Source organism: Condylostylus longicornis, unplaced genomic scaffold (assembly GCF_029603195.1).
Source record: "Condylostylus longicornis isolate FDR11 unplaced genomic scaffold, ASM2960319v2 ptg000004l, whole genome shotgun sequence".
Lineage (NCBI taxonomy): Eukaryota > Metazoa > Arthropoda > Insecta > Diptera > Dolichopodidae > Condylostylus > Condylostylus longicornis.
Genome location: NW_026577973.1, coordinates 20793070 through 20807505, shown reverse-complemented (window position 1 = coordinate 20807505; position 14436 = coordinate 20793070). Strand labels below are relative to the sequence as shown.

Below are 14436 nucleotides of genomic sequence, written 5' to 3'. Positions count from 1 at the left end.
ACTGCGTTTACAAATATGTATTCTTTGTATTGTTTCTTTTTTAAGATGGGATTTTAAAGTTATAAAACGACAAATCGTTGTGTTATTGGTTAATGGTGATTTAGTCGCCAAACTAATTTGAATATTTTATTTTCAACTTTTCAATATTTTTTTATAAGCATTAAAAATCATTTTTTATCGTTTTTATGGCTTTTTTTAGTGTTGTGATTGTGTCTATGTGTATGTGGCCATTTTTTATTTCAAATTTAATAAATAGAATCGTTTTTGTTCCATAGTTTTATTTTTATTTTTTAAAAATTAAACTATTTTTTTATTTAAAGCACTTTATGTAAAATTATACAATTAACCCGTGCATGCGTTTACGCATCCAGTATACATACATTTATGTATACATATTTTCTTAGTATACATGCAATTACTGAGTAGATTTTTCATCTTTAATGGTACAAACATATCAATATGTTTTGAGAAATTTTCGAAATAAAGAAAAATCAATGGAGCATAACTAAGACAATGTCACAAATTTGAATCACAAATTGAAATTTGCTTGTAAGCACAATATTTTATTGCCAGACTGTATTAAATTTTTAAAAGTCCGGAAAATTATACACGTACTTCTTTTCCAACATAAACCTTCAAAGTTCTTGTTTCAGCATGTTATTTTATAATTTTCTTATTTTGAAATTCCACCCGCAAAATAAGCTTAAATTGCTAAGCCTGTACAAATAATGTTCTTGCTGAGCTGATGAGTTACATTAATATATTAATTAAAACTAAACATTAATTTTTATAACGTAATACAAACATTATAAAAACTAAATTATAATTTATAATTAAGAAAATTTTATTATAATGTCAAAACTTTGACGGCTCAATCAAGCAAAGGAGTGCATAGATTTATTTATGTATATCATTCCGTGACTTCAATAATGCTTTATAAAAAGTTTAAGTACGATATTAATACGATTGTACTACCGTCTCAGAGCTTTCAATACCTTTACATTGTACAAAAAACTGCTACAGCTTTTGATACATTTTGGAATACAATTTTTACAATTTTAATACATACTTTGACGTTTGTTTAAAATTTCAATTTAAAGCTCTGTGTAAGTGTTAATTTTTAACAAACGTTACCACATCAGTAAAAACATAGCACTTTTATGCTGCATTTTAGAAAAAAAACTTAATAACTAGCACTTTATTGCTGAAAATATAGGCTACTTTATTTAGTTGGTTATTTCTGGCAATATTCATGTGACATGTATAAGAAAAGCGTGCTCCTTTACGTATCCACTACCTATAGAGCGTATTTGGGAAAATTATATAATGTCAACAGCTTTTACTAAACTTTTGGGATGTGATACTTTGTAAAGATTACGTCGTAAGTGCATTATTGAAGTCACGGATTGCTATTTACTTGTGCTTTGAATAACAAATTTTATTTGGAAGTTCACTTACATAAAATTTTGTGTTTTATTTAGCTGACTTGTTACAAAAAATTAGTTTTGTTAATTTTTAAACTTTCCTGAAAAAATGGTCAGTAAATTTAAAATGTGTTTTGCATTCGGAAAAAATCATTTCGCTGTTACTGATACTAACTTCAAGATGGCAATGGCATTTTATATTGCAGTTTAATTTAGCTATGGATATAACCAACAGTCTGCGTGAGCCTTCAGTACATGTCTCTGTGATATTAATATCCAAAAACACATTCATAAAACATTTCGTAAAATTATGATATATGAGAATTTTAATATTCAAGCGATTTTTAAAATAATTTCAAAACTTAGATGAACGAGTATTTGTTTTTCAACTTAATGTCAAAACTTTTTATTAATTCAATAAATTTTTGTACATTATAGGACTAATTTACACCTTCATATATGGGAGAGAAACATTTTTTTAAATTGTTTTATATTTTAATTTGAAAATTCTATTTTTGGTAATTAATTTTGGAGTTTCATTTTATTATGAATGTTAAAAAGTATCCAAAAAAAAGAAAATATATTTTTCTCTTTTTCTTAAGGTGATCGAAGTCATATCGCCGTATACGGGGGCGTTTGTATGCAAAATTTAAGTTATTTCAAAAGATTAATAAACTTTTTTTTTTTTATAAAACAAATGGAAATAAAAAGAATTTTTTTTTGAACTTAAATTAATAATTTCCTGTTAAACAATTATACAAATATGTATTCTTTTTAGTATTTCATGAAAATTATGTTTTTAAAAAATACGATAAAAAAGGAGAATGGGGGAGATTGTACAATATATTCATGGTTCAATTTGGGATAACTTTTAAGATAAATCTGATAAATTATCTTATTGTTATCCAATTAAAAATATTTTTTTCATTTTCATTTATTTTATTACTACTAAAAATTAGAAGTTGAAAATTATTATTATTTTTAAGGGATTAATTTTGGACAATATTTGGTAATACTATTAATAATATAAATAGAATGAAATTCATAAAATATTTTTTGAATTCTATGCGTAGCTAAATTCCAACAAACTATTTTTTTAATATATTAGTTTGGATACTATCTATAAAAGTACCTGTAAAAGTATTGTTAGGAATATATAAATGTACTTAAGAGTACAATTTTAGTTAAGAGTAGAATTAAGTTTATGAATTGCATTGTACTTCAGAAATCTTAAAGTAAAATGTATTTATATAAAATTTATATACGTGTGTATGTACATGAATGATGAACTTACCATTTTGGTGTATTGAATAACTATTTGTTTGTTTATCACTACTTGAATAATTTTGTGTTAATTGTGTTGAAGAATTATTATTATTGCTATTTGATAATCTTTGATTTCCTAAATAATCAGCTATGTCTGGTCCACAGTTAGCTGTTGTATGATTATCATATGAATTCGATGTTATTGAATTGTCTTCCTCTATTATTTTTTCACAATCTATAAAATTTGAAAGAAATTTAAACAATTAAATTTTAAGGTGAGAAACTTGTTCAAAAAATTTGTATTATTTATAAAATATATTTTTTTATAAATTTGAATTGACTTAAATAAAATTCAAATATAAAATTTGTTAGTGATAGACCTGGTTTAAAAATTTTTTATTTTCAAGCAAATTAATCTAAAATTTCATCGGAAAAAGTGCAATAGTTTTCATGCCGACGAAATATAAGAAAGATTAAAATAAATCTCTATGAAATCTTATAATTTCTAAAACTATTCCGAATATACAAGAAATTACATTTAGGAATTGTGAAAAATGCAAATACGAATTAAAATTTGTAGTTAATTCCAAAATTAGTTCCAAAATATTTTTTGTCTTTATCATCAATGTTTTGATTGATTTAAATTTTATAAATAAATTGTATTTATAATTGCTATTAGAATACGTACTAGTAATAAAAAAAATTGAGAAAATGCTGCTCATGAACCATCACATGTCTCAATCCGAAAGTATTTAAATTTTAAAATTATGTGATTATAGAAAATAAAAGAAAAATTGTATACACTCAATGAAATCAGCATGGAAGCTCTTCAAAACGTTAAATAAAAAAAATTTGGCATTTACATTTTATATTTTTTTTTGTTCAAAACACGTTTTGGTTGTAAATCCCAAAACCAATAGCTGTATTAATAAATAGTATGTGTTACAATTTTAAAAATGCATTTAAAATCGTGAAAACTATAAATAAATAAAGCAATTAACAATTTTAAACTTCATAATTAATTTATAATTCAGCCCATTATTGAGCATTTTAAATAAAAATAATTTAAATCTCTATAAGACCTTCTGGAACAACTTCAATATCCTGCTGATTATAATTAAATAATATTCTAAAAGAAAAACATAAATTTATTTTATCAGAACGCGAAATATTTGTAAAATTATTATCAAAATTATATTGCAAATTTACTTATTCAATCGGAATATAAATGAAGTCCTTCCTTGAGAGAATGAATTGGAAATCTCCTTTTTTATTTTGGCTTTTTTATCTTTAAAATTTTTTTTTTTCAAATTTAATTATCGTGTAGAAAAAAGTGTCCAAACTAAGCAAGTTTTCATTCTTCTTTTGCAAAAAATATAGTTCCGATTTTTGAATTTTATTATTATAACAAGGATGTATTCAATTTACATCAATTTATGTTAAAGGCTTGTGGTTAAGAAAAGTGAAAAATTGTAAATTTAATAAATAAATATCGTAACACGAAGAAATATGAGAGAGAAAACTGTTTTACTTTTTTTCCATTTTAAAGTTGATTATCAACTAGGAGATTAAACAAATATTTTCACTTTATCTAGAAAAGGATATTATCGTAAATTTATTTAAAAGAAAAATAATTTATAAAAAACGGACTTTTGAATAAATTTGATTTAAAATCTTAATATTATTACGAGCATAAAGTTTTGCATATTAAATATAAAAGTCTATGATTGACTGTTTTATGGTTTATTAAAAAAAAAATAAATGCTCTTACTCACCTTTTTGTAAAATTTCTAAATGTTCCCATAAAATATCACCAGTAAAAGGGGGTGCTATAGCTAAAAATTTTTCACGTCCTAATGCTACCATATCACGTCCTTTCATTTTAGTTAAAGCTTCAATATTCATTGATTCAAATGAGAATTCATTTGTGGCCCATTGTAACCAATAGCTAATATGTTCTTCTGTCCATTGCCTAGGATCTGTAATATACATAAAAGCACATAAAATCTATTTTAATAAGGATTTTTTTTATAAATTATTAATGAAAGATTTTGAATCAGCTAAGTGTTTATTTAATATTCCCAAAAAGTTTGAAATGCGCATTTTCTAAAAGATACTTCTAAAAAGTGCTACATTGTCAGGAATTTTTGGAACACTTTTCTTAGCTCATCTACCTATCCGTTTACAACATCCTTAAAGATAGAAAACGAAATTTTGTCCAAGCAAATCAGTGAAAACAATTCATCTGTAAAATTAATTTTTGTATTTCGTTGTAAGTTAGAACTTTTATAAGTCGTGTAAATGCAAGTTTTTTACAAGTTAATGATTCCATAAACCAAACCCAAGAATGCGATAATATTTTAACAAAGACACTCTTTTTTTGTTTCATATATATTCTTCATATATTCGTTCAACTTATCTAAACCCTATCTGGAGTAATGCATCGCAAAGTTATACATATAGACAAATTGAATGTCTTACACAAAAAAGCTATAAAATTAATTCATGGTTATGATATAAGGTATTCTTTGGCTCTATTATATTGTGAAAAATACATGAGCTTCTCCAACATATTTAAATTTGAGTTATATATCACATCCTTTAAAATAATTACTAATTACATAAAACATGGATTTATATTAAATTGAATGAAATATCTATACACCAACACAATACAGGAATTAAGTCCAATTTTTTTTTTTGTAATTTAATTGGCTTTTTAGGAGAAATAGTCAAAAAAATTGTTGTTTAGATAACTGCTTAAAACTTTTTGGTGATTTGCCAGATGACTTTAAGATTACTAATATGTTGAATCTTTACGAGGAAAAGATTAATAACTATTTAATAGCTAATTTGCACAACTGAAGATTTATTTTACATTAATTAAGCGTTTTCAGTTTTGTAATTTTTCAACGAAGACTACAACGATTTCCATCAACGAAGACATCCGTCCTTCCGATCGTACGATAACTCAAAAACGAATAATGCAATCGACACCAAACTTTCACAAGTTGTTTCTTTTGTGCCAAGGACGAACCCTATTGTAATTGGACCAATTCGGAAACGGAGAGAAGAGTTTATTTTAAATATTTGGAAAACTAATAAAGGCATAATAATATGAAATTTTGTATACGTGTGTCCAATTACATTCTATATACGATCTAAAAATTTTAATGAGACGGTTGCAACGGTTTGGGTGGTTGCCAAACAATTCCAAAAGCTATATAAAAGGTTCATAAAATTTGGCAGTTGTGTGTCCAATTATAGGTCAGATATGTTCTTGAAATTTTAGTTGAATTTCATACAACTCCAATAGCTAATTTTAAATATTTATAAAGTCAGATTGATGAAAATTGGAATGAGTGCCGGTCTGTTTGTCTAGAAATAAATAAATTTACGTTTATACTCATTATTTTTAATGATTGCTAATGATTGCTCTTTCGTAGCTTTGTGTTAACAATTTTATTATCTTTTTAAGATCCTGTTAATAAATACAAATAGGTGGTAACTTATGGATTATAGGAGTTATGTCTGCAAGATTTTGTGGTCAGTATTTTTATCTTCTGGACTTTCTTGGTTATTATTTTTTACTTACTATTTATTGTCAATGATTGCGAATTTTTGCTTTGTTTTAATTTATTTTTTTTTTTTGTTTTTCACCTTTATCTCCTATCGCCAATTTGAAAAACTCGTCTATGCATATTTATTATTTTTGAACAGTTTGTTTAGGTTTCCCATATCTCCACACACATAACACGCGGCAGAAGATAAAGGTTTATGTTGCTATTGCAACATATTTAATATTATGATATTTTTGATTTTGAAAATTCTATTGTATAATTATGAAATCAAACTAATAGTTGTTAAGAATTTTTGAGGTTCTAAATTTTTAACATTGTTTTATATTCTTCTGTTTATTTCTACTTCGTTGTTCTCTCAGAAGGAAAGATACAAAATTAAACTGCATAAAAATAAAATTTTGAAAATTTACAATACACGGTTAGTGAAAATGCGTTTTTGAATTTTTTGATTTTTTTTTGTATAAGGGAGAAAATAAAATTAAAAATGCAGCAATAGCAAACATACATACATATGATGATATCAACAGGCGACTGCCGTTAAAATATTCATATCATTGTAGTGAAAAAGCATAGCAAAAATACGTCGTTGGAAAATAATACTTGAATCGTTGTATAACCTTAGAACGAAGCCAAAAAGAACAAAAAAACCCGAGCAAGCAATGATTATGGAGAAAAATTATGTATACGGTAATAGTAACGCTGTTGCAGCGATAGCGATGATGATATTGGTTAAAGTGGTGGTTAATTTTTTTTTACTGCAAACACATATTTATTGTAAGAGAAAGAAAATTACAGGTACAATTTAAAGAGGGAGGAATTTATTTTGAATAAAATTAAAAAAAAACATATAAAGAATATAAACGAACAAAAACAAAACTCTTGTCAGATTGTTGAAATGCTTCACTGATTGCGTTTGTTTGTGGTGTCTTGTTTTTGAAAACGGGACGAGAGTTTTAAATGCAATACGCGTTGAACGTATACAATAAAATTAAATACAAAAATAAATATCACAACAATATAAAATTTTTTTTTGAGAACAATGAAAATTCACGTTAAAAATCATTGAGATAAGTAACAGTTACAAAAGAAAGACAGAAAACCAATATTCAAAACAATTATTTCGCTACTTACCTTTGGTAATATTGCACTTTTGCACTACTTTTTCCCATGATGCAAACGATGCCTTAAGAACTTCAGCAAGTTTTTTATTTGTACCAGGTGTTAATGGTGGCATTTGTGTTGGTACATCTGTAAAAATAATAAAAATATTGCATAAATTTACTTGAAAAAATTTTATTAAATAGGCCTTAAATTATTATAAATATTTACGGGATAATAAAAATTATTTAAAATAAAGCAGAAATCCTGTCTATTTCTTTAAGCACACCTGTGTGCTTATTAATAAAATAATTATCAACAGTACGCTATCTATGAAATTAAGAATATTGCCGTTGGGAATTAATGATGCATCAAATTACAACAGTCCAATCTTAATTACGAAATGTGATCATCATAAATTGATATTTATAGACTTTGATACTTTATAGTTTACTACGAGTATCTCGTGTGTATGTTTGCCTTTGTTTATAAAAAAGACTGATTTTTTTTCAAATCGAGTATAATTACATATTATGTAATTTTTAACTCATTTGCTATGTGTGTCTATGAATTTCTGTCTTGTGATTGTTAAAAACATTGCACTTAAACATTTAGTATTGAACACTAAGATGTGAATATTGCAAAAAAAAACTTTACTTTTCATAGTATTAAATGGTCAATAAAAAACTATATACACAACCGACCTCATAATTATTTATGCATTGACCCAAAAATCATCCCCAAAGAACATTAATTTCTTTTTATGATATTATTCATTGAAAGTAACTAAAAGTTTTGTTTTGATCCTTGAAAAATTTATCATTTCGAAAACCTGATTGTCAGTGCTATGCCAAGTTTACATTACTATCACAGGGAGTATTTAAAACTTAAATCAAGATATGGATTTGAAAGGAAAAACGTCATAGTATATATTTTCTGTCATAAAAATGAACTATAGCATCTTACTGTTCAAAAAATAGTCACCATTTTCTATTAAGCAAAATATTAATTCTCAAAGAACACGATTTTCACTCTTTTCTTTTTAACTTTCTAATTCTTACTTTTGCTCAAGTAGTTTACCTCTCGAATAATGTTCGCACAATTTTTGAAAAGACTTTAAGCATTGAGATCACCATTTATTGGACTCATAATGATTACTGCACGATGATAATATACTGGTTTTTGATATTGGGTATATGGTTACCCCATTTCTGTGAAAGAGAAACTTTGGTAGTTCTGTGAAAAAAATACACTGGACTCGGAAATTTTAATAAACAATATTATTAAAAAGTTAGTACTTTTATCGCTTTAATTACAGTATTTATATTTTTTTGGAAACATGCTGGTTATGTACTAGAACTTTGTTCGGATATTGGTCATGTACTAGAACTTCGTTCTTAAACTTTTTTTATCTTCAATTTTGATGAAATTTGTAACGAAACGAAACATTTTTTAAATTCCGCAAACGCAGAAAGGTAGCGAAATACTTCGTCTACAGCGGTTAGACGCAGTTGAAATGACAAAATGGCTGTTAAAGTGGACTGTTATCTAAAACTAGTTTTTTCAAATTTTTCATTTTACTGTTGGAGAGTTTGAAATAGAAGTCTGAAGTTTGAGCAGCTTTTAGGTACTGTATAATAAATAAATTTATTTCCTTGGAAGGAAATTTTTTCCATATCTCGGTAAAATATGAATTTTACATGTTCGAAACTACAAGCTTTTTCATTTTTCTATTAAAACAAAATCCTAACGGTAAATACTATGGCATCAAACAATATAATTATTTATCTTAATTTACTTACTTAACCGTCGAATTAAACCATTATGTTAACGCTTCTTTCAAATTTTTTTTCTCATCTCAAATGTATGCACTTTTTTAAATATTTTGCAATATGAACGAAAGCAATTTGAATAATAGTAAATTGTTTTGCTTACTTGTTTAATTTGAATAATAGCACTAGTAGTTTTGCTTACTGCATCTCTATTCATAAAACTAATGCTACGATTTATTTTATTAATAAAGCGCTTAAAAAAACGAAATTGTAAAGGTTTTCTTCGTTTGAGTCGTATTTAATCAAAAACCCAAAATTGAAATAATTAAAAATTTTAAAAGTTTTGTTGCACACATTCATAATAGCTAATAAGCAAGTAAGTAAAAAAAAAATAAAAAATTATAAAATCAAATAGGGTTAATGAAAATTATAAAAAATTATAAAAAGTTCAATATAAAATTTTTTTTCTTAATAAAGTTCCCATGGTGAAATTAGAACTCACAAAAAAGTGATTTATGAGGTAAAGATTAAACAATTATCTGTAGGCTTATTTTAATAATCTAGTAACATATCAATTTCATTTTTAATTATACACCGAATACCCTTTTTCTCAAAGAATATGTTCCATACTGTATTCAGTTATATTAGTATAGAAATTACAAGTTATACTTTAATAGTATTTTAATTTTTTATCGCATATAACCATAACCTCACTTTTGTCAGCTTAAGTTAATAATTAACTGTTAAGGTAAATATAATCAAACACCGGTATATATTTATCTAACTATTATAGTTATTTATTTATTCATATAGTGGTTATAAATTTGCCTTAAGGGAGATTTTATGAATTAAAAGAGCAAAAGAGAAAAAACGAAGAAAAAAATTATAGAATGTAAATCTGGGTAGAATTATAAAATTTAACACGATATATGTATGTATGTCGAATGAATGTATACTTATAAGTATATGTATATATATATACATATATATTTCCATACAGTGTGCACACTTTCTAAAGCGATAAAACTTAAACCGGAAGGTGCAATTTAAGTTGAAAATAAAAATTGTTTTCGAAAATTTTTGATTTTTAAAAAAAGAAATTGACATCTGAAATTTTGTATTGACTAGAGGCAAAAATGAAAAATAAGAACTTAAAATCTCATTTCTAGATATAGGTCATTTTTGCAGTTTGAAAATTCGAAGTTGTAGCAAATTGATTAATGGGTTGATTAATTGAATAGCATTGCGTGGTTTGCATTGCTGTCATTTTATAAATAAAAAAATATCTTTGCAAATTTGTGCGTTTTACTACAACATTTTATGTGTCAGTAGTAATATATTTGATTTTATATTCAAGGTATAAGTTGGCAATTTGGAACAACTTGTTTATCGGTTTACAGTATATGTACCCAGTTTTGGAATACATTAAAATACTGAATGTATATTTTTATATAGAGGTACAAATAAATTTTCATAAAAACACAATAGTATTATAAAAATGAAAAACAAAAAAAAAACTACAACAGAAAAAATGATTATACTGAAACATTATTAAAGTGAATTCGTTACGGTTGGTAAATTTTTTGACTTTATAATTAGGTTGAGTTGACCGGGGCCGGTCGTATTTAAATTATCGTATTTTTGTTTTATTTATTTTTAACACAATGTTGGATAAAAATAATAAGAATTAAAATAATTTTTTTGTTCTTTTTATTAATTTCAAATTTAACCCCTTCTTGTTTTTGTGTCCTTTTCTTGCTTTTTCAATCTTCAGTTCTGCACTTACCTGGCTGAAATTATGTAAAAATGTTCTTATAGTTTTGTTTTTTTTTTCTTATTTTAGTTTTTGCTTTTATTTAAATTTAACAATTTTGTTGCTTTTTTTGCTTTGGTTTTGTTTTAACAAATATTTTTAAAAACTTCTAATTTGTTGTGCTGGAAAGTAATTAATAAGTAATCGTCATCCTCATTAAAATGAATTCAATGAGAAAAAACTGTTTTATTGTTATTCATAAAGTTAACGGAGAAATAAGAATAATTAAAACAAATGAGTCAATACTGAATCAAAATAAAATTAAATTTGAAAAATTAATTAAATTTGTTAAAAGCTTTTATTGAAAATGAATTGAATAAAAAACGGCATTACTTATGTAAAAATAAGAAGTCAATTATTGGAGAAATCGTGACTCTTTCCAAGTGCCAAAAATTATATGTATTTTATAGGGAAAAAAAAGCAGAAGGTTTGTGCTATCATAGCAATAAAATTATTGGGTCTTTAGTGGGAAAAGTCTACCTCTTTATCTTTTCCTGTAATTCTTCGTGCTCAAGCAGTCTAACATATATTTCATTATTTCAATTTGGACAATGGAAGTTGAGAATAACAAATTCGAAATTCGGAAATCGAAAATATTAAAAATAATTTGCAAATTTTTTGTGTTACAATAGTTCATCTCTTGTGTTAGTTAGAATTGATTAATCTGCATTATTTAAAGCAAAATGTAGGTAAGCAGTTGGAAACCACAGAACCAAAGGTTTTTTTTAACAAATTTTAATAAAAATTGTTATTAGATATCGTCAATTGGTTTTTGATAACAGCTTATTCAAAAAGTATTATCAAAAATCAATTGAGTTTTTCTGCTATTACTTATAATGAAATCAATATATTTCTACGACTTGTATTCGAAATTTAATAAAATAATAAAGTTTGGTGAAACCAATGGTTTGTATTGTAGCACTTTTCCCTTCAACAAGTGAAAATACTGCTTTTAAATACAGTCTATGTATGTATATCTACCACACTATTAAAATTATTTTCATTCATAAACGAAACTATTTCTAGGATTGCATATATTTAGGATGAACGATGGAAAAAGATTTTTTCTAACGAAATAAACTATTCATTAGTGTCTAAAAGCTGCTAAAATTTCAGGCTCTTACAACCTGGGGTCTAAAAGAAAAACGACATCAAAAATTTGTAAAAAACGAATTTAAGGTAACGGTAAATTTTAACAGCCATTTTGTTTTTTTAAATTTTAAGTATAGTATGCTACGATAGGAGAAACAACGCACTACCTTTCTGCGTTTGCAAAATTTGAAAAATGCTTTTGGTTTCACTGCGATAAATGTTTAAAAAATGGCATTTTTAGGGTTTTGGGGGGGGTATAACTTCTAGAGGGGGGAAGATAGGTAAAAATTTTCTTCTACAGAAATAAGTTTCTAGTAAAGATCTATGTACATATAAAATTTTAGTTTTCTATCTTCAAGGGTGTAGAAGTTTTGTAAACAAAAAAAATTTCCACGGTCGGACGGACGGGCGGACAGAGTGAAACTGATAAGCACTTTTTTTTCAAAAATTTTTGGAAAAGTGCTAAAAATTAAACATAATTGTAATCGTTATTAAAAATGATCGCTATTTTTTTTCATGTTCGTTAACAAAAAAGTGAAAATCAGAGGTTTAAAGTAGCGGCAGAAATATTTTACAAATTATTTATTTTTTACTTACCTTTAGGTTTTAATTGCTGTTGTTTAGTTTGTTGCATTTTAATAGTCATATTATTAATTTTTGTTGTGTATGAATTATAATAATTATTATTAATATTAACATTATTATTATTGTTATTATAGAATGTATTGCAGCCGGTTCTCAATGGAGCACGTAGACGACAATCAGACCAATCTATCCATTCGTTAGTCATTTTATTACAAAGCAGTGTTTAACTGGTTAATACCGCTTATATATAACTCCTTTTTTTAAAGAGTATTTTTATTTTTAACTCTTATTGTATTTAATTTATCACTTCAATCAATATTTACGTTATACGAGTACAAGTACATATGTATGTTCATATTATTAATTTATTTTCATTTAATTAAAATACACAATTAAATTCATTTGTTTGATTATTTTGTTTTCAGCTGATTTTTTTTTTTTTTTGAATTAAATTAAAAATGGTTGTAATAAGCGTTTATTGTAAATTTATAATATAATTGAAAGAAGCTTAAGATGGAGGGGCGATTTTAATTATAAAAGTTTTAAATATATGTAAATGCAGTTTTAAACAGATATTATGTATTATGTACGGTAAATGGGAAATAAGTAAAGGTGTGTGTGTGTGGATTAGGACATACATACTTATATAAAAAAAATATTAGTTATGGATGTATGGAATGGACACTTAATTAAAACTTTGATTATTGTTGATAGTGGCGTCAATTTTAATTCATTATTTCATTATATTTTGCATTTTATTTTGTGATATTAAAAATGTTAAAAATTACAAAAATATATTTTCCGGAATCAGACGAAAAGATACTATTGTTTAATTTTTTCAAGAAAAATCGCTATAATTATGAGAAGCTCTACAATTCAACAGGTAAGATGCAAAAAGAATTTTTTTATATGACAATAGTTTCGCACAATGAATGCTCTGAAATGCACCTAATTTCAGAAAAGTATAATAATATTTTTGGCAAGTTCGAAAATTGCATGTTTAATAGAAAAACTATGAGATGTTCAATGATCTTGTAACTATGTAGGGGTATTAACACTTAATGTAAGCTTAAATCTTTTGATATAAACTCAAATATATGTATATTAGAAAAATAAAAAAAAATGTCAATTTAAATTTACATTACAATATTAGATTAAAAACAACTACGATAAATTCTAAAGTTCGGAGCCTGTAAAAAAAAACTACCAAGAAACAACCAGTCAGAAAGTTTCTACTAAAGCTTTACGAGCAATTTGTTGATTACGATTAATTTTTTTTAACTCTTAAAAATATTAATTGATATTTTAATAATATTTTAATCAATGTTTAGTTAATGATTTACAATTTATTATTTGCTTTTGCAATATTAAATATATTTTAAATTTTTGGCGGAATTCCGAATGAATTTCTCTAAGCACATTTCTCAAATGTGGTATATAATTGATCAGATTATATTCGTAAACTTCGTGTTTTTTCAAATACCATAATTATTATTAATGTAGAATCATATACGTACGTATGTATGTATATATACATATACTAATAAAATTTATAAATATTATTGTCAATACACAATTTAACAATGAATATGATTTCTTTTCACATATTTTTAAATTATTAAAGATTCAAACATAAAGTTTATATGTGTGTAATTTTTTCCTTCATATATTTCAATGTGAACCATCATAAAAATGACAAAACTTTTTTTGGGATATTATGATTATAATGTATTTAAGTGTATACTCACTCAACTACAATTATCACTATATATATCATTAACTATAACATCATTAAAATGAAATCG

The 14436-nt window shown here is 25.1% G+C and overlaps 1 protein-coding gene across 1 annotated transcript in view; it reads right to left on the bottom strand.

Annotated features, from left to right (window-relative positions):
- LOC129609908 (ETS-like protein pointed) overlaps window positions 1–12925 on the bottom strand; it is a 58028-nt gene extending 45103 nt beyond the window's left edge. The window contains exons 1-4 of the mRNA XM_055522161.1: window positions 12644–12925; window positions 7403–7519; window positions 4466–4669; window positions 2719–2925 (exon numbers count right to left, since the gene is read on the bottom strand). Of these exons, the coding sequence (XP_055378136.1) occupies window positions 2719–2925; window positions 4466–4669; window positions 7403–7519; window positions 12644–12836 (721 nt within the window). The 5' untranslated portion in view covers window positions 12837–12925. The remainder of the gene's footprint in view (window positions 1–2718; window positions 2926–4465; window positions 4670–7402; window positions 7520–12643) is intronic.
- Between the last annotated feature and the right edge of the window lie 1511 nt (window positions 12926–14436).